General features: G+C 32.3%; 2 protein-coding genes across 3 annotated transcripts; one reads left to right on the top strand and one right to left on the bottom strand.

Annotated features, from left to right (window-relative positions):
• Window positions 1-9,887: 9,887 nt before the first annotated feature.
• LOC114422035 (isocitrate dehydrogenase [NADP]-like) lies at window positions 9,888-15,554 on the top strand. 2 transcript variants are annotated; one of them, XM_028388209.1, is made up of 15 exons: window positions 9,888-10,259; window positions 10,673-10,716; window positions 10,805-10,914; window positions 11,904-11,941; window positions 12,073-12,150; window positions 12,240-12,293; window positions 12,384-12,485; window positions 12,671-12,762; window positions 12,863-12,966; window positions 13,090-13,158; window positions 13,240-13,355; window positions 13,476-13,510; window positions 13,630-13,772; window positions 14,802-14,924; window positions 15,024-15,554. In XM_028388209.1, exons 1-15 carry the CDS (start codon window positions 10,211-10,213, stop codon window positions 15,115-15,117), a joined length of 1,251 nt encoding a protein of 416 aa, XP_028244010.1. In that variant the 5' UTR covers window positions 9,888-10,210; the 3' UTR covers window positions 15,118-15,554. The 2 variants fall into 2 exon arrangements, with proteins under 2 accessions (XP_028244010.1, XP_028244011.1); XM_028388210.1 differs by lacking the exon at window positions 12,073-12,150.
• Window positions 15,555-15,746: 192 nt separating this feature from the next.
• On the bottom strand, window positions 15,747-20,150 carry LOC114422034 (serine/threonine-protein kinase RHS3-like). The gene is made up of 4 exons (XM_028388208.1): window positions 19,920-20,150; window positions 19,312-19,387; window positions 18,134-18,975; window positions 15,747-16,827 (listed from the first exon to the last, which is right to left on the bottom strand). The coding sequence occupies exons 2-4, from the start codon at window positions 19,348-19,350 to the stop codon at window positions 15,948-15,950; spliced, it is 1,761 nt and encodes a 586-aa protein (XP_028244009.1). The 5' UTR covers window positions 19,351-19,387; window positions 19,920-20,150; the 3' UTR covers window positions 15,747-15,947.
• Window positions 20,151-23,549: the final 3,399 nt, after the last annotated feature.

The raw sequence follows: 23,549 nt of genomic DNA, 5'->3' as shown, positions 1-23,549 counted from the left end.
TTAATTGTTTGTATTTATCACTATTCATTGATTTATATGGTACACTCTTCGACATATTTTCACCAAAAACAAATATCGTACACTCTTCATTTTCCCTTCTACATATTTTGTGCACGGCTATGATACTTATACTAATTAACAAGTAATTCCATTGTTTTTCTTCACACGAAATCTCTCCTAACGATTTTGTCTTGGCATGTCAGTTAGTGACCTTTTCAGTTTGATTTTGGATGCGTTTGCAGAATTTAATTATAAGTGTTGCCTTTGACATGGTTTACTAGGGCTGCATTGTTTCTCATGATGTCCTTTAATACGTGTGCATGTTGTGGGGGGGATTTGGATCACTTGCAGCTGAAGTGAGAAAGATAGCGTACTATTAATTTTATTTTTCAAACTTTATAAAATTAGTAAAAATAAAAAATAAAAATGCAGTCTTACATAGTAAACTGCGTCAAATTTGACAACAGACAATCCAGACCATTACATAATTAGCATCTTAATTATAAAAAATATTTTATTGGTAATCATTTAAAAAATTACTAAGTAAAAGAATTAAGAATGCTAGAAATATTTTATGGTAGTGGCAATGCATAAAATTGGCTTAAGTGTACTGTGTAGAATTTGGAATAAGCATTTTAGAGAATGAGGTTTCGTAACTTGAAATAAGGCCTGCTAAGTGTGCATTCTCTTGAGATAAAGTCCCTCAAGCTAGCATGTTAATATTGTAATAAAAATACACACTCATGTACATAGGAGAAGAGTCTCTCACTTTAATCTCTCATATTCATTCACTTTATTTTTTTTTACTCTACACAAACGGTTACAAAGGCAGCCTTTTATAGGCAAAACAAAACAATAAAATAAACAACACTTAATGACTAAGTAACAACTCCTATTAACTTCAGAAATATTGTAAGCGATGAAGGAAATTCCCAACGTCTACAATATTTTTGAAAAAGTTAAAGTAAATTTGTTTTAATGATCATTAACTAGTGGTGCAGCAATTGTAATGTTTGAATTCAACTTTTCAAACTTCTCCAAACTTCTAGTAAAGCAGTGAATTTTTTTTAGCTTGATTTAATTAATTAACCTGACATTGCCTCCCTTAAATCAAGTTTGTATTGTTATGAGCATTTTCTTCAACTTATAAAATAATTACATATTTAATTGTTCGTAAAAATATCCGTTACTTGATCTTCGGTCGAACAATAATTAATTTTCACTTCTTTATCAGTTATCAACTCTCGAATCTTGTGATATTGAATATCAATGAGCTTGGGCCTCCTATAAAATTGGATTTTTACTTAATGCAATGGAAGACTTGTTGTCACATAATATTTTCGTGGGAGTATTTTGCTTATGATGCATCACTTCTAAGATTCTTCTCAACCATATTGCTTGCGTGGCATAACTAGTTGCTGTAATATATTCAGCTTCAGCCGTTGAAAGTGTTATAATTGGTTGCTTCTTTGAAGACCATGATACTACACCTACACCTAGATGAAATATGTACCCTGACATGATTTTTCTTGTTTCTATATCTCTTGTCCATCATTGTTTATGTATCCAACAACCTTCACATCATTATTGTTGGCATAAGAAATTTCATCGATCAAAGTACCTTTATATTATGAAGAATTTTCTTCGCTCCTTGCAAATGGCAAACATGCGACCCTTCCATAAATCTATTGAGCGGGCCAACTCTAAAGACTATATCTAGTCTTGTGGTCGTCAGGTACCTCAAACTCCCAATCAAACTTTTGTATTGAGTTGCATCGGCTATTTTTTCGTCACCTTCCTTTGTTAGCTTCAACTTCTCTTGGACTGGTGTGGAAATTGGTTTTGAATTTTCCATCTTGAATTTCTTTAGAATATCACCTACATATTTCTTTTGGGATATAAAAATCCCATCATTTTGTTGAATGACCTCAACATCGGGAAAATAGGACATTAGGCCTAAATCTGTTATCTCAAAATAGCTTATCATAGTCTCATTGTATTTTGCAATCATTATTGAATTATTACTAGTGAAGATTAGATCATCAATATAAAGACACACAATGAGAATATCTTTAGGATAAAAAAATTGACATATAATATGTGCTCAAAAGGACATCGTTCGAAACCATGTTACACAAAATAGGAATCAACTTTCATATACCAAGCTCTTGGTGTTTGCTTCAACCCATATAAAGTTTTCTTCAATCTTTAAATTTGTCTTCTTTTCCTCTGAACACGTATCCTGCAGGTTGTTCAACATATACTTTTTCTTCTAGAATACCATTCAAGAAAGCATATTTAACATCCATTTGATATATCTTCCAATTATTTTGAGCCAAAAGAGAAATAATCATGCGAATTGGATCTAATCTTGCAACAAGAGCAAGTACCTAAAAAATAATCAATACTTGGCTTTTGCTTATATCCTTTTGTAACCAACCTTGTTTTAAAGCGATTAATTTCTCCATTGGGATTGCACTTTGTCTTGTACACCCATTTCACTCTAATAGGCCTTTTATTTGCTGGCAAACCTATTAACTCCCACGTATCATTCTTCTCTATAGCATGAATCTCATCATCCATGACTTTTCTCCAATTCTCACCACTTGAGGCATCTTTAAATGTCAATGGCTCACAATTTGCAAATACAACAAAATTGATAATCTTCTCATTAAATGTGTCATCATAATTAAACATGACACAATCCTGCGATCTGGTTGGTAGTTGAGGATTCCTCTGTAGCCTCCTAGATTATTCTAGTCCATTAAGTGTTGGATTTGATTGTCTTTCATTCTCTTCATAATTGTCAGGAATCACTACTAGCTCCTTCTGGGACTTTGAAGGCCAATCCTACATAGCTTTCTCATCAAATGTCACATCTCGACTGATAATAACCTTATTTGTCTCCGGATTGTAAAGTTTGGATGCATTTGAATCTGTGTTATAATCAATGAAAATGCACCTTTCACCTTTGTCATCCAATTTCTTCCTTAGTTGGTCTAGAACATGTGCATATGCAATGCACTCAAAAAATTTGAGATGTCTGATTGATGGTCTTCTCCCACTCCAAGCTTCTTTTGGTGTCTTATCATAAACACTCTTTGTCGGGCATTTGTTCAAAAAAATATAAACAGAGGTAACAAATGCTTTCACCTAAAACTTTTTAGGAATCTGTTTGGCATGCATCTCACCATGTTCATGATTGTTGTGTTCTTCCTTTCAACAACTTCATTTTGTTGAGGTGTGTATCTGGTTGTCAGTTGATGTTGAATTCTATGTTGCTCAAAGAAATTTCTACAAGCGAGGTATTCTTGGCCTTTGTCTATTCTGAGTACTTTAATTCTGCATCCACTCTGTTTCTTTGCAAATGCCTTAAACATCTTGAAGGTATCACAAGATTCTGATTTATGCTTCAAGAAGAAGACTCAAGTCTTTCTACTAAAATCATCAATGAAAGCGATAAAATATTTACTATCATCATGTGTTGGTATCTCCACTGAGCAGAAATTTGAATGAACTATCTCCAACAACTTTTCTGCCTTCCAAGAATTTTCGGTTGGAAAAGATCCTCTATGTTTCTTTCTAATCTCACATATCTCACGTACTCCACTAGGAATATTCACAATAGGCAAACCAGATACAAACTATTTTCTTGACAAATAATTCAATCCAAAAAAATAAAGTGTCCAAAACCCATATGCCACAACTAATCATCATTTGGAATCATAGAACTCAAGCAAGACAATTTTTCATGATGAATTCTCAAAGGGATTAGGTGATTGAGAGTCATTTTTACCTTAGCCATCTTCCATTTTCTTCAATCAACTACAATAGCCATGATGAATTTGCATGTTGTATCCCTTCTCTAACAATTGTCTCATACTCAATAAATTGTGATGAAAACCATGAGCATAGAAAACATCAGACATAAACTTTTGAGAACCATCCTTCAACTTGATAGTAATTTGGCCTTTCCCCATAATAAGGATGTAACACTCCATTTTTTATAAAATAAATTAAAAAATATTCTATTTAAAAATAAATAGTTTTAGAAAAATAATGAGGTTTTTATAATTAAATAAATAAGGAGAAATAATTTTATTAATTAAAATAATGGTTTGAAGAAAAATAAAAATGATATTTTATTTATTCATTTGATAGAGAGTAAAATACAATTCCTTTTTATAAAATAATAAAATAAAGAAAAATAAAGTAAGGAATAAGCCGAGAGTATCCCAGCTATAAATAGATATATTGGGTTAATTTTTACATTTACGATATATCTCTACACTCTCTCTTCCTCTCAAATCCATTTTCCCTCCTCTTTCACCCAAAACCTTTTTTTTTTTTTGCTTATATCCAAATATGTTCTAATAAAACTACAATCCTAATCTCCTTAACCGTTGGATCGTCATGAAATTTTAACACTAGGTTTAGAACTAATTTTTTCATATTATAACCGTCCGGATTTTCAAAATAATGACAGTGGTGAGAGAAATATTCCTCGCACGTAGATCTCATTTTCTTGCATACACCCAAGTTGATCCGAGTAAAATTACGATCTCAGACTCATTAACCATTGGATCATCGTGAAATTTGAACACCATGTTTTAAATTACTTTTTTCACATCTCCATCATTGGAATTTTAAAATAATGTCTATGGAGGGAAAAATGTTCATCGCACACAGACAGTGTAATAAAGACTCTAATCCTTTCTCCTTCTTTCTAACACTTGGAAACCTTAGCAGAGCAACCAGAGAAAAAATTTAGGGAATTTTAGGAAACCACTAGAGATGCCTCTGTTACTGCTGGACTACCCATGTGAGCCCGCTTAGAGGTAAATGATAAGTTTATCATAATTGTGGTTAGAATGAACATGTGTAGGAATTCTTAGAGAATCAAATTGAGGTTTATTTTGGGATGTTTATTGTATTATAATTCTTCCTGTATGATCATATTTTGTTTGTGTTTTGGATAAGACTTACTAGATTAGCGTGATAAATTGTTATGTTGGGATCATGAAATTGTGTGTAAGTGGTAAATTGAATATATGTTAATTTGTGAGATACACGTAAACATGTGATGATAGATTGTGACATGTTAAATTGTGAACATGAGATATGGTTGTGAATAAATGTGTGGTTAATACTTGATGTGAAAAATACTTGTGTTGTGAGTTGTGAATTTTATAATAATCCGAATAGTGTTTACCTTGAAAAAAGTGTTTATGCGCGATGTGTTAAAATGAAAGTGTAGGGTTCTAAGTTAGGAACCTGAGGTGTTAAATTATAGCGCAACGCGCAAGGTGTTAAAAGGAAAGTGTAGGTCCAAGTTAGAAACCTGAGATGTTAAATTGTAGTGCAATGTGTTAAAACATGCTTGAAAACAAGTGAGATCATGGGTATTATATAATTCATGAACAATGTCTACATGAAAAAGTTATTTTAGGGGTTATACCTGAATCAGGAAGGTGAAACCTTAACGGATTCTTTGGAGTCTAAGCCTTGGGGTAAATACACTCGGTTTGAGTGCTCCTTTAAGTATATGTTGATCCCATATGGTTGGAGTATTTTCACAAAACAGAGTGACTTGACATACTCATTGTGTGATGTGTCTTGCTATGTACTTATAGGCGCCTTGGTGTTGTTTTTCACTAACATGTACTACATTACATATAAGATTGAGTCTTGGTGTATTTGTTGCATAACGCTTGTGTAATGATCACTGTGACTTGCTATGTGATAGTAGGTAATGAATTATGTGAGCGTGAGATGTTGTGTTGTACTTGAGATTTCTTGTTCTAAACACGTGATTTATGTGAAGGTGTGAAATGTAATTTTTTGATTAAATCCTTGAGACAACTGATGTTACACAATGAGTGGTAAAAATATGTGAATTATGCTAAGTTGAGCTTGTTATACTATATGATATGCATATCTACATGTTGTCCCACTCCCCGTGTGTTGTTTGTGTTTGGATTTCATGATGATCTAGAACCTTGTGTTCGTGGGAGCATATGACTAGGTGGATTGCTTCAAGGAATCTTATGTTGGAGGATGTCAGGACACAATTTTCTGATAGGATGTGACATTGGGGCATGAATTTCTATTTTAATTGTATGATGTTCTAAACATGTTACTTTATGTTATTTTGTTGCTTAACTTGTTTTATTTTGTAAAAAATGGATGACCTTGTTTAGGGCCAGAGATATTTTCATATCCTTATTTGATAAGTTTTTAATTTGGTAACTGAAGCAAATGTGAACCTTTTACCCAGGTGAGCTCCTTTATGTTTATTGAATAAAATTATTTTAATTAATTATGTATTTTCATATATGATATTATATAAATATGTATGCCAGGGTAGAGGGTGTCACAAGGGATATTTGCATTGTTTCCAAATCTCACGATAGGTTTTACTATTTCATCTAAAGAAGAAAACAACTCCTTTTTCCCACACATACGATTACTACACCCAATATCCAAATACCAAACATTTTTATTTTCAAAACAAGTACTACTAGCTAAAAATAAACTTTGTGGGGTAGAAGAATTATCACCAACATTTTGGCTTTTTGCAATGTTTGTTTGTTGTTTAAATCTACAATTTGCAGCTTTATGCCTGAACTTTCCAAAATATAAGTAGTTAAAATTTGCCCAACCTTGGTAGTTGTTACCTCGACCTCTTCCTCAATTAGTCGCACCAAAAGTATTTTCACCTTTTCCTTGGTTGGATGGTTCAAAATTACTATCTCTTCCTTGATTAAAATTTCCTCGACCTCTACCTTTAGAATTTCCTCATCCTCAACTGTTGAAATTATCACGAGCTCTATTTTTGGAACTCTGACTGGTTTCCACAACATTGTTGAGATTCACCTGACTTATTTCGTGCTTCTTTATTTACTTTTTCTGTCTTTTCCAAGATTTTGCTCACGTGGCTTTTAATGCTTCCTTGCAACTTTGCTACTGTCATGGGACTCAATTATTGTAGTCACCACACTTCATCGGTATCATCCGTAAAATTTTTTCTACCACCTTATTATCAGGGATGCCTTCTCCGTACATCATCATCTTGTTGACGATACCTGTAATACATGAAAAATATTGTTCCACGGATTCAGAACAAGACATTTCGTACCTTTCGTATTCCTTTCGCAGAGATTGCAACTTTGATTTTTGAGCCTTCTCCACACCTTTGTAAGACAACTTCAAAATATCCCATGCCTTTTTAGCAATTTTGGCATTTACGATTTTGCCAAAAAATGGAATAGTCAACTCCTTATTGAATATGTGACAACATAACCGATCTCTCCTCCTAGCGGTATCATCTGCTCTTTCCGCTAATCCCATCTCAACAAAACTCCAAATATTATGAGCTCTTAGATGTGTGTAGCCATCAAAGTTTCCCAATAATAAAAATCTAGTTTCCCATCTAGTTTGGGAGAAGGCCATACAATATTGTAATTGGTACCCATCTCTCTCTCTCAAGTGTATCAACTCTATTTTTTTTTACATAGTGAGAACACTCTCATTCCTCATGCACTCAATTTTTTTTTACTCACACTACCACTCAAATCCTTTGACTCTGATACCAATTGTTGACATTGTAATAAAAATACACACTCATGTACATAGGAGAAGAGTTTCTCACTCTAATCTCTCTCATATTCATTCACTCTATACAGAGTCAGTCTTTTATAGGCAAAACAAAACAATAAAATAAGAAATACTTAATGGTTAAGTAACAACTCCTATTAGCTCAAGAAATATTTTGGGCGATTCAATTAGGCGATGAAGGAAATTTCCAACATCTACAATATTCTTGAATCTATTTAAAGTAAATTGTTTTAATGATTATTAACTAAGATTAACTGGCGGTGTAATACTTGTAATGTTTGAATTCAACCTTTCGAATTTCTCCAAACTTCTAGTAAAGCAGTGAATGTTTTTTAGCTTGATATAATTAAGCGACATAGAAGTTAATATTTTAATGATGATAAATCACTATGAAACAAAATTATAAGTAATTGAACTTAGTCACTAATACTTTTTTTTAGTGTTTTTTGTTATAAGACAAAATAAATTCAGAAGTATTATATAGGTGTGAAGTATAGGCCTACAATCAAAGTTCTTTATGATAGATTTTGCAATTAGAAACATAACTACCAGAAGGAAAGCTCAATAGAGGAAAGATAATTGTATTTTTTTGGGTCAAAGTACAAATATTGAAAGTTGTGTATGATCAAATACATGATGCTGGGATAACTTAAGTCAAGGGATAGATATAAGAAGTTACACATGACTTAAGAATTATCAGAAGTTGTACGATAAGGATGTTCGTTACCAATCCAAAAACACACACTAATCAAGACATGCATCAATGCTTTGACAACACTAATTCTGAATCTATGAGTTCCATCATTATCTTTGATGATTTTAAATCAATGGAACTCAATGAGACAATTTTCATGGTAAAAGAATAAGCAACCAAGTATAATGAAGGTTGTGTCACATTGCATTATAGTAGCAAAGCATCTATAGAAACCCTGATGCATTAATCATCTTTAGATAACTTCCTATGATTCAGAAAAAAAAATCATTTATAGTAATTTATCCTCCTCCTTCTAAGAGGAATTCTTTTTATTATAGTAGCTACTTACTACTTCATTAAATGGGTTGAAGCGCAATATGTGATGAAGAAATATGTTGTTTTGTTTGTCCAGTACTAAATCAGGTACAAATTCAATATTTTTGAATAAAAATATTTAAATATTTATAAATATTATTAAATTATTTAAAAAACTAAAAATAGTTAGCAAATTTATTCTAACTAAAAATACTTATATGCATAAAAATGAGTTTTAATAATAATATCCATGACCTGTTTTTTAAATTTAACTAATCAAAATTATTTTTTAAAGTAAAATTTGTATTTATTCATTCATTTTTTAAATATTATCGATAGTCATTACTTTCACGTGTGAAATGGATTGGTGTACTGTACGGTGACCATTTCCTAATTTTTTTGCGGCGTGTAGTGAATCAGGATGTTAAACAGTAGTTTAAAGTAGGATATTAAAAAACAAAAACCAAATTATTTATAAACCGTTCAATAAATAAATAAAAACTGAAGATCACTTAAACCGAAAATCACTACAATAAAAATTCTAAGAAATCACGTATATTTTGTGATTTAGTTTGATTTTCGTATATATCCAATCAAATCCAACAAATCATATATTATAATTATATTAATTTTTATTATAATAATTAATAATAAGTGTTAAATACTTTATTAATTTTCTTCTGTTTTATAATTAAAATATATATTTTACTTTTATATTTTAATTTTTTATTAATATTGTTAAAAAATAATGTTAAATATCATGTGAGGTACAAATTAATGATAAAAAGTGATCCCTAATTCTTTATTATATTAAAAAAAATCGTAATATTATTTTATATTAATATTAAATAAAAATAATAATTTTAAAATAATATGTTAAACAAAATATAATGAAAAATAAAATTTATTTTTAAAATAATATATCATGTATGTAAGTTTAGTCCATAGATTAGAGTATGATAATAAATTTAAAAAAACAAAAAGAATCAAACTGAATTAAATAATATTGTATTAGTTTGGTTTGATTTAAATTTGGTGTTATATTTGAATGGAACTAAATTAAATCAAATTGTATTTTATTTTTATCTTATGTTGGGTGATATTTTTATCTAAAAATTGAACCAAATCAGTTGTCAGCATCCTTAATTTAAAGACATTAATTATAAAATAAAGGTGTAAAATATTTATTAAATTAATATGGTAATAATGTAAATCCTTAATTAACATTATTGACACAATAAAACTTTGATGAAAAAAGGAAGAGGATGAAGTGGTGGAAAGAACAAACGTCCATAATGTGTTGTCTAGCATTATTGATCGTTTGTGTGGGTGTGTCTGTTTTCGTTGTTTCCCACTTTCCAAATCACATCCAACGTGAATCCGTCATTCAACTTGATTGAAGTATCCAACGAAAATTCAAACACACACTAACCTTACTGAGTGTGTTCATTGGGAACTGGTTCATTCCACACATTTTATTTAAGCCAAAAAAACCCACAATTTCTCTTAGTGTGTGCTTTTTTGTTGAAATTGTTGTTTCTTCCTCTGAGTTCCAACTTTCACCTCAGCCAAATACACAACAAAATGGGGTTTCAGAAGATAAGGGTGGGCAACCCCATCGTCGAAATGGATGGTATGTTATGTATCTCACTCTGCTCATCTCTTTCATATGTGTTTCTGATCTTTCTACCTCTGGGTTGTAATTAATGCTAATAGTGTGAGAGTGCTTAATTCTCTATCAGTAATGAAAATTTTGTCTGCTTTAATTATTTTGTTCAAGTGGGGTCTCAATTACAATCACCCCTTTTCAAGTTTGAATATGCTTCTAGCGTTTTTGGGACTTGAGTTCATATGGGGGTCTCTTCCTTTCTTAAATTTTGTGTTTTTCCTTGATTCAATCATTATTGAAAATTAAGTTCAATTGGGGGTCTCAGTCTCAGAGCATTTGGCTTTTGAATCATATGATCTTTCGATAGGTGTTTAAAAAGTAATCGACTTTCAGTTTCTTGATCTGAATAATCAGTCTTTCATTGTCTGCGCATGTAGGGGATGAAATGACCCGAGTGATTTGGAAACTGATAAAAGATAAGGTAGTTTTATCTTCTGTAGTTATCTTCTTGAATCAGGGAAGGCTATGCTGCAACTTTTTGTATTTTATCCCCTTTTTTTGTATTGCAGCTTATTTTCCCTTATTTGGAGCTGGATATTAAGTATTTTGACCTTGGCCTTCCTCATCGCGATGCCACTAATGATAGAGTTACTATTGAAAGCGCTGAAGCTACACTCAAGTATGTGCTCTAATTTTTGTCTTGGAGGCTTCTTTGCACATCTTCACTCTTGAGATTATGTATCATTTTATTGTTGCTATCAGTTTAGCTTGATTTTTGTATCAGTTTAACATCTTCACATCTTCGCTCAAGAATTAGCTGTTTTTTCCCCATGATTATTGTTAAGATAAAAATTACAATTCTGTTAAAAGGAAAATCCACCCCTATCTTCTTTATTTCCTGTCCCAAAATAGGATTCAATGTAAAGTCATGACTCTTCACTCATTTGGATTTTGATAAGACAATTCGTTTATCTAGATAATTTAGATAAATCTTTTCTTAGTGAAAATTATGATTAAATTCTGAACAGTGTATAAATGTGTTGCTCAATTGATTGATTTTTTTTTTCACTCTCTTAACAGAGGATAACTGAACTCAGGCTTCTGTGCCACAAATCTGTTGGTTCTACAGTAGATGAATCATTCCTCTAAGTTTGAGATTGAGTCTCACCTGTAGTCCTTTGAATTCCTGATATAGTCATGTCCCCAAGATAAGTCCATTGGGGAGGTGTCCTGTTATACAATTCTTAAAATTGGTGCTGTCTGCTGTGGGGTTCCTCTAGATCCATGTGATGGTAGAAAAGGGTGCAATGTTCTGTCCCAGTAGTAGTGGTGTAGCCTAACTGACTTTATACTAAATAAGAAAAGTATAATTTAAATGGTGATGAAGACTAAATATTTAATATGCTCGATACTGTAAATACAATACTGAATATTGAATGGTTAGAAGAAGCTAGGTTTGAAGAAAAAAGAGAATGTTTATAGTCTGGCAAGAGGATTATGGTTTCTGAGTGTATTTGGTTTTGGTTGATATATTATCAACTTAAATAAACCAAACTAATTCTGTAGAATAGAGTAGCTTTCCTTTTTGTTATTCATTAATTATTAGAGAAACTTGTCTTACACATTCAGGCCTCCTAATGTTTTCATGGATTTTTTTTTTCATTGCAGGTATAATGTAGCTATCAAATGTGCTACTATAACTCCAGGTATTCACAATTGTTCTAATCTCAAATGATGCATGCTTTTCCATGTCATGTTAATTGTTAACTTAAGGTTGTGTACTTAGTTGACATGCATTAGAAATAAAATTCGCATGCAACGGTTTTCTTTTTCATAGATGAAGCTCGTGTCAAGGAGTTTAACTTAAAACAAATGTGGAGAAGTCCAAATGGGACGATCCGAAACATTTTAAATGGTAACTAAATTTTCTAATGGTTTTTGTATTCCTGCTTCATGTTCTGAATTTTAGCTGATATTCAGGGTTTCAATCTCTATGTCTTACAGGTACAGTTTTTAGAGAGCCAATTATCTGTAAGAACATTCCTCGTCTTGTTTCAGGTACATAATAGCTAGAACTTATTTGATATTTGAAAATTTTAATTTTACTTTAAGATATTGAGTGTTAGTTACTATCTGTCTATTGTTTAGGATGGACAAAGCCAATATGCATTGGAAGACATGCTTTTGGAGACCAATATCGGGCAACTGATACAGTTATAAAAGGCCCAGGAAAGCTAAAATTGGTTTTTGGTAAACTCACTATCCATTCAACTGTTTCTCATGACTCAAGTAGTTTAAGAATACAACCCTGATGAAGTTGCAAAGTTGCTCAATGAAAATTGAGACTTTGATTTCTGTCAGTTCCAAATGGATAAAAAGGTAGGAGATGTCTGTAAAATTAAAGCATCTTATGGTTCTTAGTCGTGCATTTACAGCACCCAGTGGAAATGAAGGCATTAAAGAGCTAGAGGTCTATAACTTTACTGGTGCTGGAGGCATAGCTTTGTCCATGTATAATACTGATGAGGTTTGCATCTGCATGATGTTTTCTTTTATTATTCTTCTCAGAAAGAATTTTTGACTGCCTTGGTGATAATAAGACTATGTTGTATTTGGTATTCAAACAGTCCATTCGAGCTTTTGCTGAGGCTTCAATGAACTTTGCTTACCAGAAGAAATGGCCTCTCTATCTTAGCACTAAAAATACCATTTTAAAGAAATATGATGGAAGGTATGTATATTTATTGCTCATCTTTCTTTGTATTTAATTTCTCTTCAATTCTAAGTGAGATATCATTGTAATTGTAGTTAATCAAATCCTCAAGCACATTTTTAATTCTTTGCTTTTGTGAAGATTCAAGGACATTTTCCAGGAAGTTTTTGACACCCAATGGAATCACAAGTTCAAAGCTGCAGGGATATGGTCGGTAGAAATAGAATGGCTTGTCACTTTAAGCAAACCTGTATCACAAGTAGATTGCTAATTCATTTTCTGGATTCTTAGGTATGAACACCGTCTTATAGATGATATGGTTGCTTATGCTCTCAAAAGTGATGGAGGTTATGTATGGGCCTGCAAGAATTATGATGGTGATGTGCAGAGTGATTTCTTAGCTCAAGGTGGATATCCCATATGCTCACAACTTTCACTTAGCTTTTAGTTATTGACTGTTTTGCTGCTTCTGTTGATGGATGGGCCACAGTTTCTAGAAACTCATAATAATAGTTTCTGTTGAACAGGATTTGGTTCACTTGGCTTGATGACGTCAGTACTGGTATTGCTTTTCTAACCCTTTGTTGTGTTTCTCTTTATAATGCCCTTTATTTGTTTCTCTCTGTTCTTCCTTTGGTCACATCTCTAGCATGGATGTTCAAGAAGCTAAGTTTGATGCAGGTTTGCCCAGATGGGAAAACCATTGAAGCAGAGGCAGCCCATGGCACTGTTACCCGTCATTATCGGGTTCATCAGAAGGGAGGTGAAACCAGCACAAACAGTATTGCTTCAATTTTTGCCTGGTCGCGAGGTCTTGCACATAGGTAAGTATTGCAATTGAAAGCCATATGGTTAAGTTTTCTTTATGTCAGAATCCATACATATACTGAAGGAAGCTTGAGTGGATTAAGGGGCTGTTGTTTGTGTTTTTTTTAAAGGAAAAGTGTTTTTTAATATAAAAGAAAGGTTTAAAAAATTTACGATAATTACACAAGGTTTTTAAAACAAAAGCAAAAATCTAAATAAAGATGTTCTAGTGCTTTTCTCATTAGATAAAAATGGAGCTTCTGCAAAAAAAGCTCTAAAGCAGGACCCATTTGTGCTTTTAAAAATCATGTTTTTTTTTATTATTAAAAACAGGTTTAGAATTTTTTTATAATAATTATAAGTTATTTTTAGAAGAAACAAGTGAAAACCTAAAAGAAGTTATTTTGATGTTTTTCTCATAAGCTAAAAGTAGTTGCTTGTTGAAAGGAAATAAAGCTCTAAAACATATCATATGATCCGTGGTTACTCTTTTTTGGGACTGCATTGAATGCTGAACTCCATTTTGGTCATTGCTGGGTTCTAGTATTGTTTCTTGTGTCTTCACCAATCGCTTCAACATTCGCTTGAGCTTAGATAGGTTGCTGGTCCTTTCCTTCAAAAACCTTATGAATTGTCCATTTTTTCTCCCAAAATTTGGATCTGGGGTTTCTTCAATCTGGTTCCATCCAGCTGGTAGGCTGGACCAATTTGTTAGGAAGCCATATTGGAAAATAGAAGAAAGAAAAGAAATATTGCATTTGTTGATTGCAAAAGAACAGACAGTAGTACAGGTAACTCTCCTCCAAGGGTTTTCCCTTCACAGAGGATTTCTCCTTTCACAAAGAACAAATCTCAATTCTCAAATGATATCAGGGATTGAATGAATCCTTTCCCCTTATAGCCTCCTATTTATTTAACTCATGACCCCCTTAACTAATTAATATCCTAACTGTCTTAACTAACCACCTACTCCTAACACATTAAAAAACTATATCATACAAGTGTGTCTTTGCTAATCTTTTTCAAACACACCCTAATTTTTGCAGGGCAAAATTGGATGGAAATGCTAGATTGTTGGACTTCACAGAGAAACTGGAAGCAGCTTGCATTGGAACAGTTGAATTGGGAAAGATGACAAAGGATCTTGCACTTCTTGTTCATGGACCTAAGTAATTTCTGACTCTGGGATTGTTCTTTCAGAATTCTAGCTATTGCTTTTGCTTTTAATGCATCACAAATTAAAACTTGGTCTTTTTTTTAATGTATAGGGTTTCTAGATCCCAGTATTTGAATACTGAAGAGTTCATTGATGCCGTAGCCGAGGAGCTGCGAACAAGATTATCTTCACAATCGAAGCTGTAATGTTCAAAATGAGTGTGCCCAATAAATGTTCTCCATTTCCTTCATTTTTCCTTTTTCTTTCTTGAAGGAGGGAAATTCTATTGCTTGAGTTAAACATTTTAGAGCAATAAGGTCACCAAAATTCTGATGCATCACTTATTGCATGTTGCTTCCTTCAGCCATAAGAACTCAACATTTGAAGAACTCATACCATGTACCACAAAATCAATACTATCTTTTCATTGTCAAAACAACAGTGCTACTTTGGAAGTCCTTACAACAATATTAAAGACATTGTAAAAAAAAATAGGGAAAAAAAGCATCTTCGAATGAATTTACATGTCTGTTTACAATCTATATTTCTCAGGGATGTCTTCAATTTTCTTTAGGGAAAGAGGAGGTGGAGGCGACAGTTTGTACTGTATATTCTTGTCAAAGAAATATATTTTTTAACAGAATATATGACTTTTACTACTAAAAAAATACTCAAAATCTATGTAAGATCACCAAAACTCTAATGCATCATCACTGATTGCACTTTGCTTGAGCCATCACGGAACTCTACATTTGAAGAACTTATGTCATGCACCACAAACATCTTTTCATTGTCAAAACATATTCTGAACACTGAGTTTTGCAAACAGTGCTACTTTGGAAGTCCTTACAACCAGTATTAAAGACATTGTCAAAAAAACATAGGGAAAAAAGAATGTTTTTGAACGAATTTACATGCTTGTTTACAATGTATATTTCTCAGATGTCTTCAATTTTCTTTTGGGGGGAAGAGGTGACACTTTGTACAATATATTCTTGTCAAAGAAATATATTTTTTATCCATAGGACTTTTACTGCTAAAAATACTCAAATTCTATGTAAGAATCAGTAGCACTGTTGCTGTGTTTATCATTAGCAATATCTGCCATCTTCTTGTCTGGTGGGGGTGCTGTGTCTTTGCTAGCATACTTTGAGAAATCTATAACCTCTGGTATGTGGGGAGGGGTGGCACTTCTAACCAGAGCCCAGTTCATGCCCTCAAAAAATGGATGTTGTTTTATCTCTGTAGCTCCTCTCTTGTATGCAATTCTCTTCTGAGGCTCTTTCACCAACAACCCTCTAATAAGGTCACGAGCCACGGCACTGACTTGGGGAGTTTCTGGGAATCTAAGTGGTTGTCCAACAACATTGAAAAGTGTGGCTTTATATCCTGAACCCTTGAAAGGGGTTGTTCCATGCAACAACTCATACAAGAAGATCCCAAAAGTCCACCAGTCTACTGCACTACCATGACCCTCTCCTTTGATAATCTCAGGAGCAAGGTACTCATGTGTCCCTACAAATGACATCGAACGCACATTGGTGGGTTCTGCCATCAGCTCAGGAAGGCGTCCTCCGCCAACCAGTATGCCAAAATCTGACTTTGCCTTGCGGTTCTTCTTCGAAGGCAAAATGCGTGGGAAAAAACTTGATACCTGAGTAGTGCTTTGCACTGCTTGGTCATCGGTTAATATGCTGCCAACATCGTTGTTGCTGCCACTACTACTGTTGCTTGCATGGGCAGAAGAAGACTTGACTAGTGTAGGGTTGACGGAGCAGCGAAGGGATAAATCAAAATCTGAGAGCATGATGTGCCCTTCGTCTCTGACTAGAAGATTCTCTGGCTTTAAGTCTCTGTATACAATGCCAAGCATGTGCAAGTATTCCAGAGCTAACAAAACCTCTGAAGCATAAAATCTATAACAAGATATTTGAGCACATGAGTTCTTAAATTGGTCTACAAACTAGAATTGGCAAGGTGAAATCAAATGGTTAAGAGAAATTATGAAAGTGGCATGGGGTAATATAACTCATTGTTAATATGAAAAAGATTTAAATAGGCAAATGCTAATGAGTGTCCATCTGTGATTAAGAAACAAAAGTAGAAAGTGTTTAAAAAAAGATTGTTTACTGTATCAAAATCACAATATATTTATTACTTACTATTTAAGTAATTAAAAACATTTAATTGCGTGTATTTAATTGTTTGGAAGTAAATATTTTTTTTGCTTTCATTTTTAACATATTTTAATCAGAGATAAAAAAAATGTTTTTTAACAATTTTTCCTATTCACTAATCACAATTATCAAAATAACTATTATCCTTATAAATTAAAGTATCTAATACCAATTTTAACTTATAACCCATACTAATATTTTATGCATATAAAATTGTGTCATTTGTGAACAATGAATAATAATATTTTTAAATTGAAATATTATAAATTTAATACTTCAAAATAATCAAGTGAATCTATTTAACTAACGTATATATTCATCCATGGAGTGATTACTCAAATAATCATTAATAAATTTCTTAAAATTAATTAATTCACTTAATCAAGTACACTCAAACAAATCAATATTTTCTATTTTATAATCTATTTGATTTATTTATATTTAAAACTATGTAGAAAAAATAGTGTTAAATGAGTATTATGTTCATGCATATTTTAACTTTTATCTATTGAAGACCGATATTTAATGAAATAATATTTTTTACTTTACTAAAAATTACTGTATTTCTTATTAATATTTTGTTTAAAAAAATTCAAAAAACATAATAGTATTAAAAATATTTTATAAAAATGAAATATAAAAGGTCAACAGAAAAATGTTCCATGAGACTCTTTTAGAGAAAGAACTCTTAGTATTGTAATACAAATTTAATTAAAATATATTTACTGTATAAAAGTTTTAATAATAAATTGTTATATACAATAAAGAGTGAGTTTGTTTAAACTTATTTTTTTAATAAAATAAATATATATTTTTATTTTTCTGATATGTCTATCTAAATTATTTTCACTTAAAATAAACAATTATTTTAATCTCCTGTCTGTTTCTTAAAAAAATGCCTTTTAAAAAGTGTTTATTTTAAAATTACTTGTGAGTTTAACCCAAATTAATAACTTTATTCTTATTTAACAGTGTAAAATTTACATCGGTCACAATGTCTCAAAATTAAATTTAGAATATAGATGAGGTTGTAGTTTGTACTAACCTTGCAGCTTCTTCAGTGAAACACTTATTAGGTTGCTTCTGTCTAAGAGAATGAAGATCACCCCCACTACAGAATTCCATGACCAAACAATAGAACTTACGAGTTTCAAAATAAGAATACAAAGTTGGGAGGAAGGGGTGATCAAGGAGTCCAAGAATCTCCCTTTCTGTCTGTGCCCTCAGAAGCTTATTTCTGCTTATAAGAGCTGCCTTGTCCATAACTTTCATAGCAAAGTAGGTCCTTGTTCCCTTAAGTTCCACAAGGTACACACTTCCAATGTCTCCATAACCGATTCGCTTGAGAAGCCTGAAATGGCTGAGATTGAGAGGGCCAACCCTTGAAATCATGTTAATAGCTTCCCACCTCACATCACCACCAGTGTGTGGCCTAATGGGTGCACTTGTGCTCTCTAAGCTGTCACTGCGAGAACTAGCACCACTTCCTTGACCTTGAAGATTATTCGTACTACTAGTCTTTGTTTGAGGGGTAGACACAGACATTGCCTTTGCATGAGGAGGATGATCAGAATTTGAATTAGGCTTATTTGTGCTTGGACTTTGATGTTGTTGAGGGTTGAAATCAGATATGTTCCTGCTTGGTGGAATTAACTTCTGGGGTCTGGATTTACCTTCCAATTTTGCTTGATCAGTTTTGGAAGCCTGGTCCACATGTCCAGTTTCATTTCCTGAGTTGTGGACATTTGTTGTTGTTGTTGTTGTGCTGGTGTCTTTTGGTTCTTGGTTCACATTCTTGGGATGAGTTGGTGAGTTGTTTCCTGAATTTGAACAGCTACTATGAGCACTAGGGTGTGCCCCTTCTGACAACTTGTGCTCCATCTTTGTCTATGGATGAAACATAAGTGTTGGTCAATTCTCACAGTCATGAATCATTTTGTCATGTTTTATTTTTCCTCCAGAAACAATGGATGCATTCAAGGTTTTAAATTGCGGCCGCATTCATGGTTTCATTGGGTTTTTTGATATTGCGGGAATTTTCTGACAAATGTGACCACAATTGTGGTAATGCTACAGTTGCAGACAATCCAAAAATCTTAATGTTGTGGTCAAATTTGCGGTTACGGACCACTTTTTAAAACCTTGTATGCATTATGGTTGCTTTTGCTTGGCAATTATGAGGATGTGTAGAAATGATAGCCATGACCATGATGAAACTCTTACCTCACGTAAATCAGGCATCTTGACAGGATTTGATGTCATCAACAGGCAACACAAAAACACCCCTCAAGAGGAATTCCTGCCAAAGAAAAATGAAAACACATGAAAATGAGTTATATATATGGAGGTGCAACATGGACTACAGAGACAAATCCACATGACATATAAAGATTCAAACAAAATTACATTTAATATAAGAAGCTAGTTGTTGGTCTTTCCATAATATAACAAACCAAAAGTACTCGGTTCTTGTTTAGTGCCTTTAATGCGAAGCAATGTAACCACAAATGATTAAGTTCTATTTGTGAGCGAATATGTATAAGTTAATAGGGGGAAAAGGACATTATTGTTGAGGATGCACGATGCCATGATATGAACGTCAAGAGCATAAAGAACCAAAAACTAAATTCATGGTATCCACGTAATGGAATGTGATGCAGACCAAAAGACAAGGTCAAAGTCAGAATGCAAGAAAAATGATATTTTTAATGATTAGAAACCAAATTGGCAAATCGGCATCATTATTAATACAAATCACAATGGCACATGAACAACCCTTTATGGTATACATATTGAAGATTGATTTGACATTAAAAAAGAGACAAAATTACCCATCAGAAAAGAGATTGATTTCAGGTTATCTAAGAGGTATAACAACAATGTTTCAGATGCATTGACAAATGCATATAACAGCTGCTTTTTTTTTCCCTTTTCAAGAAGAGAGAAAAATGATTGGGAGAAAAGGGGAAGAATAAGGTTGTTGGTTTTAGGCAGGAAATGTCATGATGAGGGTGTTGAAAATGAGCTGGTTCTTGATTGAACCACCACCCATCATCAAAAGCACTAGGATATCTTGAGAGGAAATTGTGGAACAAGAGGAGTAGAAGATAGCAATGTAACCACAATTAGGAAAAAAACCAATGTTTATATATAGCAAAAAGGGCAAATAAAAAACTATAGGAAAATCAATGTGATTTTATTAATTGGCACAGTGGTTCAAACAATAGAATGATGGAAAGAGAGAGAGGAAATGGTCACAGCTATGAAAAAGAATGGATATGCGTCATATTCTCTGTGAAATGGAAATGGCGGTTTAACTGCCACCCTCTCCTCCTTCCCACTCCTACAGTGTCCTTAAATTGACATCAACATTTAGATATGTATGTTGTCACCACCACTGCATATCTCCCACGTAACAATATCATATTTTTGATGCATTTTTTTTTAACCATGATGCTATTTTGGACTGCACTTACCACTATGCCATGTTATATAATATTACATGGGGAAAGTGGTAACTATGGGAAGATAAAAGAAGTTGGGTTGTTGAACAATTATAAAATATTGAATAATTTTAAATTTTATAATATCCAAGTTTAATTCTTAAAGTAAATAATTATTGATTAGACTTTACTTATATTTTAGTTGAATTTCTGATTAGTCGGATCCCCTTCATGTATTAATCTTTATATGTGTTTTGTATGATAAATACTGATTTTTTTTTATGTTTTTAAAATATTAAACATATTCATGTTTCCATCTAATATTATTTTATAAAGTATTAGAAAGATTTGTATTAAGATTTTTAAAAAAATATAACTTTACTCCTTTTACTTTTACTAATATGGTAATCTACATCACAATTATTAACGGTGTATGTAAAGATAAGCTTGTATCCGAGGCTTGCGATTTATACTGTGTAATGGCTGTCAAGGAAATTTCTGCTGATGTTGTCACTTATAATTCTCTAATTTATGGCTTATGCATTGTTGGTAAGCTGAAAGAAGCAACCAGTTTCTTAAATGAAATGGTATTGAAAGCCATCGTTTTCGTGCCTATAATATATTGGTTGATGCATTATGTAAAGAAGGAAAGGTAAAAGAAGCCAAAAATACGTTAGCTTTGATGCTGAAAGCACATTTGAAACCTGATGTTGTAACTTATAATAATGGAAGGCTATTTTTTAATGAAGTGAAGAATGCAAAACAAGTATTCAAAGCTATGGCTCAAAGGGGAGTAACTCCTGATGTTCACTACAGTATCTGATTTAACGGATTTTGTAAGGATAAAAGGGTGGATGAAGCTATTCTCTTTAAGGAAATGCATCAGAAAAATATGGTACTTGACACAGTGACTTATAATTCTCTTGTTGATGGTTTGTGCAAATCTGGGAGAATCCCTTATGTTTGGAATCTTATTGATGAGATGCAGAGGTCAACCAACAAATGTAATAGGTGAATTACTGACTGATCCCCAGTTCAGTTTTAAAAACCAAACTGAAGAACAATTCAGTTCAGTTTTTATAAAGAATGGTTTGGTTCTTTCAGTCCAGTTTGATGCAGTTCAACACCAGTTTGGTTAAGTTCAGTTAATTTTGAACAGCCCTATCACAGACCATGCTGAAACTGAGACATAATTATTTGGAATTATTTACCTCTTGTAGTTGATTCCATATACCTTAACGTAATGAGTAGACCTGTTTTACTCCCCCCCTGCATATTTCTTGGCTTTTACAGAAATCAATGAGTTGAAAATACAAGCATATTTTGTTTCCATGATCTGAGTTGTCTTAGGTGTTGAAGTTGCTGATATTTTCCTAGAGGCCATTGAGGTATAATTAATTGCAGCTTTTTCAAAGACTAATAGACTATGGTTTACTTTGGTGGTAGTATTTAAGTTCATTGATGGTAAATCTGTTTTGGGGTTCACTTGTTGCTAACAATCAAAGCTTGTCGTGGCACTTTTTATTGTAGACTATCAAGCCTTACCTCGTTATTGCTTGCTGAAACTCTGAGGGATTTACTTCATTGAGGCTGAAGCAATGATCTTTGACCAGTGACCACCAAAGAGAATGAGCTAATACCTCACCTACAATCTCGTTAGAGTATGAATCAGATTTTGAAGTTGCCTTTTTTTTTTATAAGTTTGTTGGGCAGGTCCTTTTTTTTATCCATAAGAATTAAACTGGGTACCGAGAGATCTATAATACTCACACACCTTACTCAACTAACTAAAGTAAATCCCGTTAGTGGCATGTCATGTTTTAATATTTTTTAGAATGGTTAAACTTGTGCATGTAGCTGTTCCCTTTTTTTATACGAGGGCTAAACTTTTATACTTGCTTAAGTTTGAGATTCAAGAGTGAGATTTTAGAATCAACATGATCCATTCTCTTGATTTCAAAAGGAGATTCCAAGTGATATGGGTGTCTGTATTATCACATTACAAAGGAGATAAATGAGAAAACTTGATTTGATGTACAAAAATCTCTAGGAGACCATGTGTTGATTGGCATAACAACTTTTGTTAGGATCCATCCAATGCGTGGCATGATATCTAATAAAATGCTGATAACATCCAAATTTTTTTTAGTTCCTGCCAAACACATGCAGTGTAATCTTTGGAACTGTTTGGTAAGGTTGGATTGATTTTGCATTCTCACTATGTTAATCAAATTAATCCTGATATGTTACATACATTGCATGTGGTGAAAATTAATTGGACATGTGCATCACGTGTTACATATGTTATAACTAAACTAACCATTATGTACACCTATGAGTATGTTGAGCATTTGCATGATTTTTTTTATAGAGGTTATTGAGTTTACTATTTTGTTCTTATTTTTAGTTTCTTAAAAGAATTTTGTCCTTACTTTTAATCCCACGAAAAAAAAGTTAAAGGACTGAAAATAACAATAAAAAATTGAGAGACTAAATATAAAAATCATAAAAATTTAATAACTAAAAAAACATTAAATCCAAAGTTATCTTAACTTATGAAAATTACTAACGATTCATATAGATATTTTTAGCCCTTTTTTAACAACATTCTTATTAAAAATTATTGAAATAAGTTTTTTCAACATATTTCAATTTGTTGGATTTGACTCCTTTAGCGTGTGGGGACACATTTTAAAGGATAAAATTCATTTACAATCATTGTTTTGTTTTTAAAAGAAAATTTACATTCATTGATTAGAAAATCAATAGTTGAGAATTGTGACAAAATCGAGTTCATAGATAACAAAATTTGAAGTTTATTACAATCTTGATCCTAGATTTTCTATTTAATGATTACTATTAATTGCACTTTTTTCTCTAAAGTGTGTTGAATTCACTTTAGAGGAGTCAAATCCTAATTTGCTGCAAGTAAAAATTTAGAGTTTAATTTTTATGTATTTTAGTGTAAATGATTTTACAGTATCAATCAATTCAATAAAAAATTATTGTTATAATATA

This window comes from Glycine soja, chromosome 8 (assembly GCF_004193775.1).
Source record: "Glycine soja cultivar W05 chromosome 8, ASM419377v2, whole genome shotgun sequence".
Classification (NCBI taxonomy): Eukaryota; Viridiplantae; Streptophyta; class Magnoliopsida; order Fabales; family Fabaceae; genus Glycine; species Glycine soja.
The sequence above is the reverse complement of the archived record's forward strand: the minus strand, read 5'-3'. Positions and strand labels throughout refer to the sequence as shown.

Excerpts from the sequence above, each read along its gene's own strand:
- LOC114422034 (XM_028388208.1), bottom strand. The coding sequence starts at position 19,350 with ATGACATCAAATCCTGTCAAGATGCCTGATTTACGTGAG. Across the intron at positions 18,976-19,311 it reads AGATGCCTGATTTACGTGAG|ACAAAGATGGAGCACAAGTT; the intron begins GTAAGAGTTTCA and ends TTTCATCCATAG. Across the intron at positions 16,828-18,133 it reads TTCACTGAAGAAGCTGCAAG|ATTTTATGCTTCAGAGGTTT; the intron begins GTTAGTACAAAC and ends ATCTTGTTATAG.
- LOC114422035 (XM_028388209.1), top strand. The coding sequence starts at position 10,211 with ATGGGGTTTCAGAAGATAAGGGTGGGCAACCCCATCGTCGAAATGGAT. Across the intron at positions 12,151-12,239 it reads GATCCGAAACATTTTAAATG|GTACAGTTTTTAGAGAGCCA; the intron begins GTAACTAAATTT and ends TATGTCTTACAG. Across the intron at positions 12,486-12,670 it reads AAAGCTAAAATTGGTTTTTG|CACCCAGTGGAAATGAAGGC; the intron begins GTAAACTCACTA and ends GTGCATTTACAG.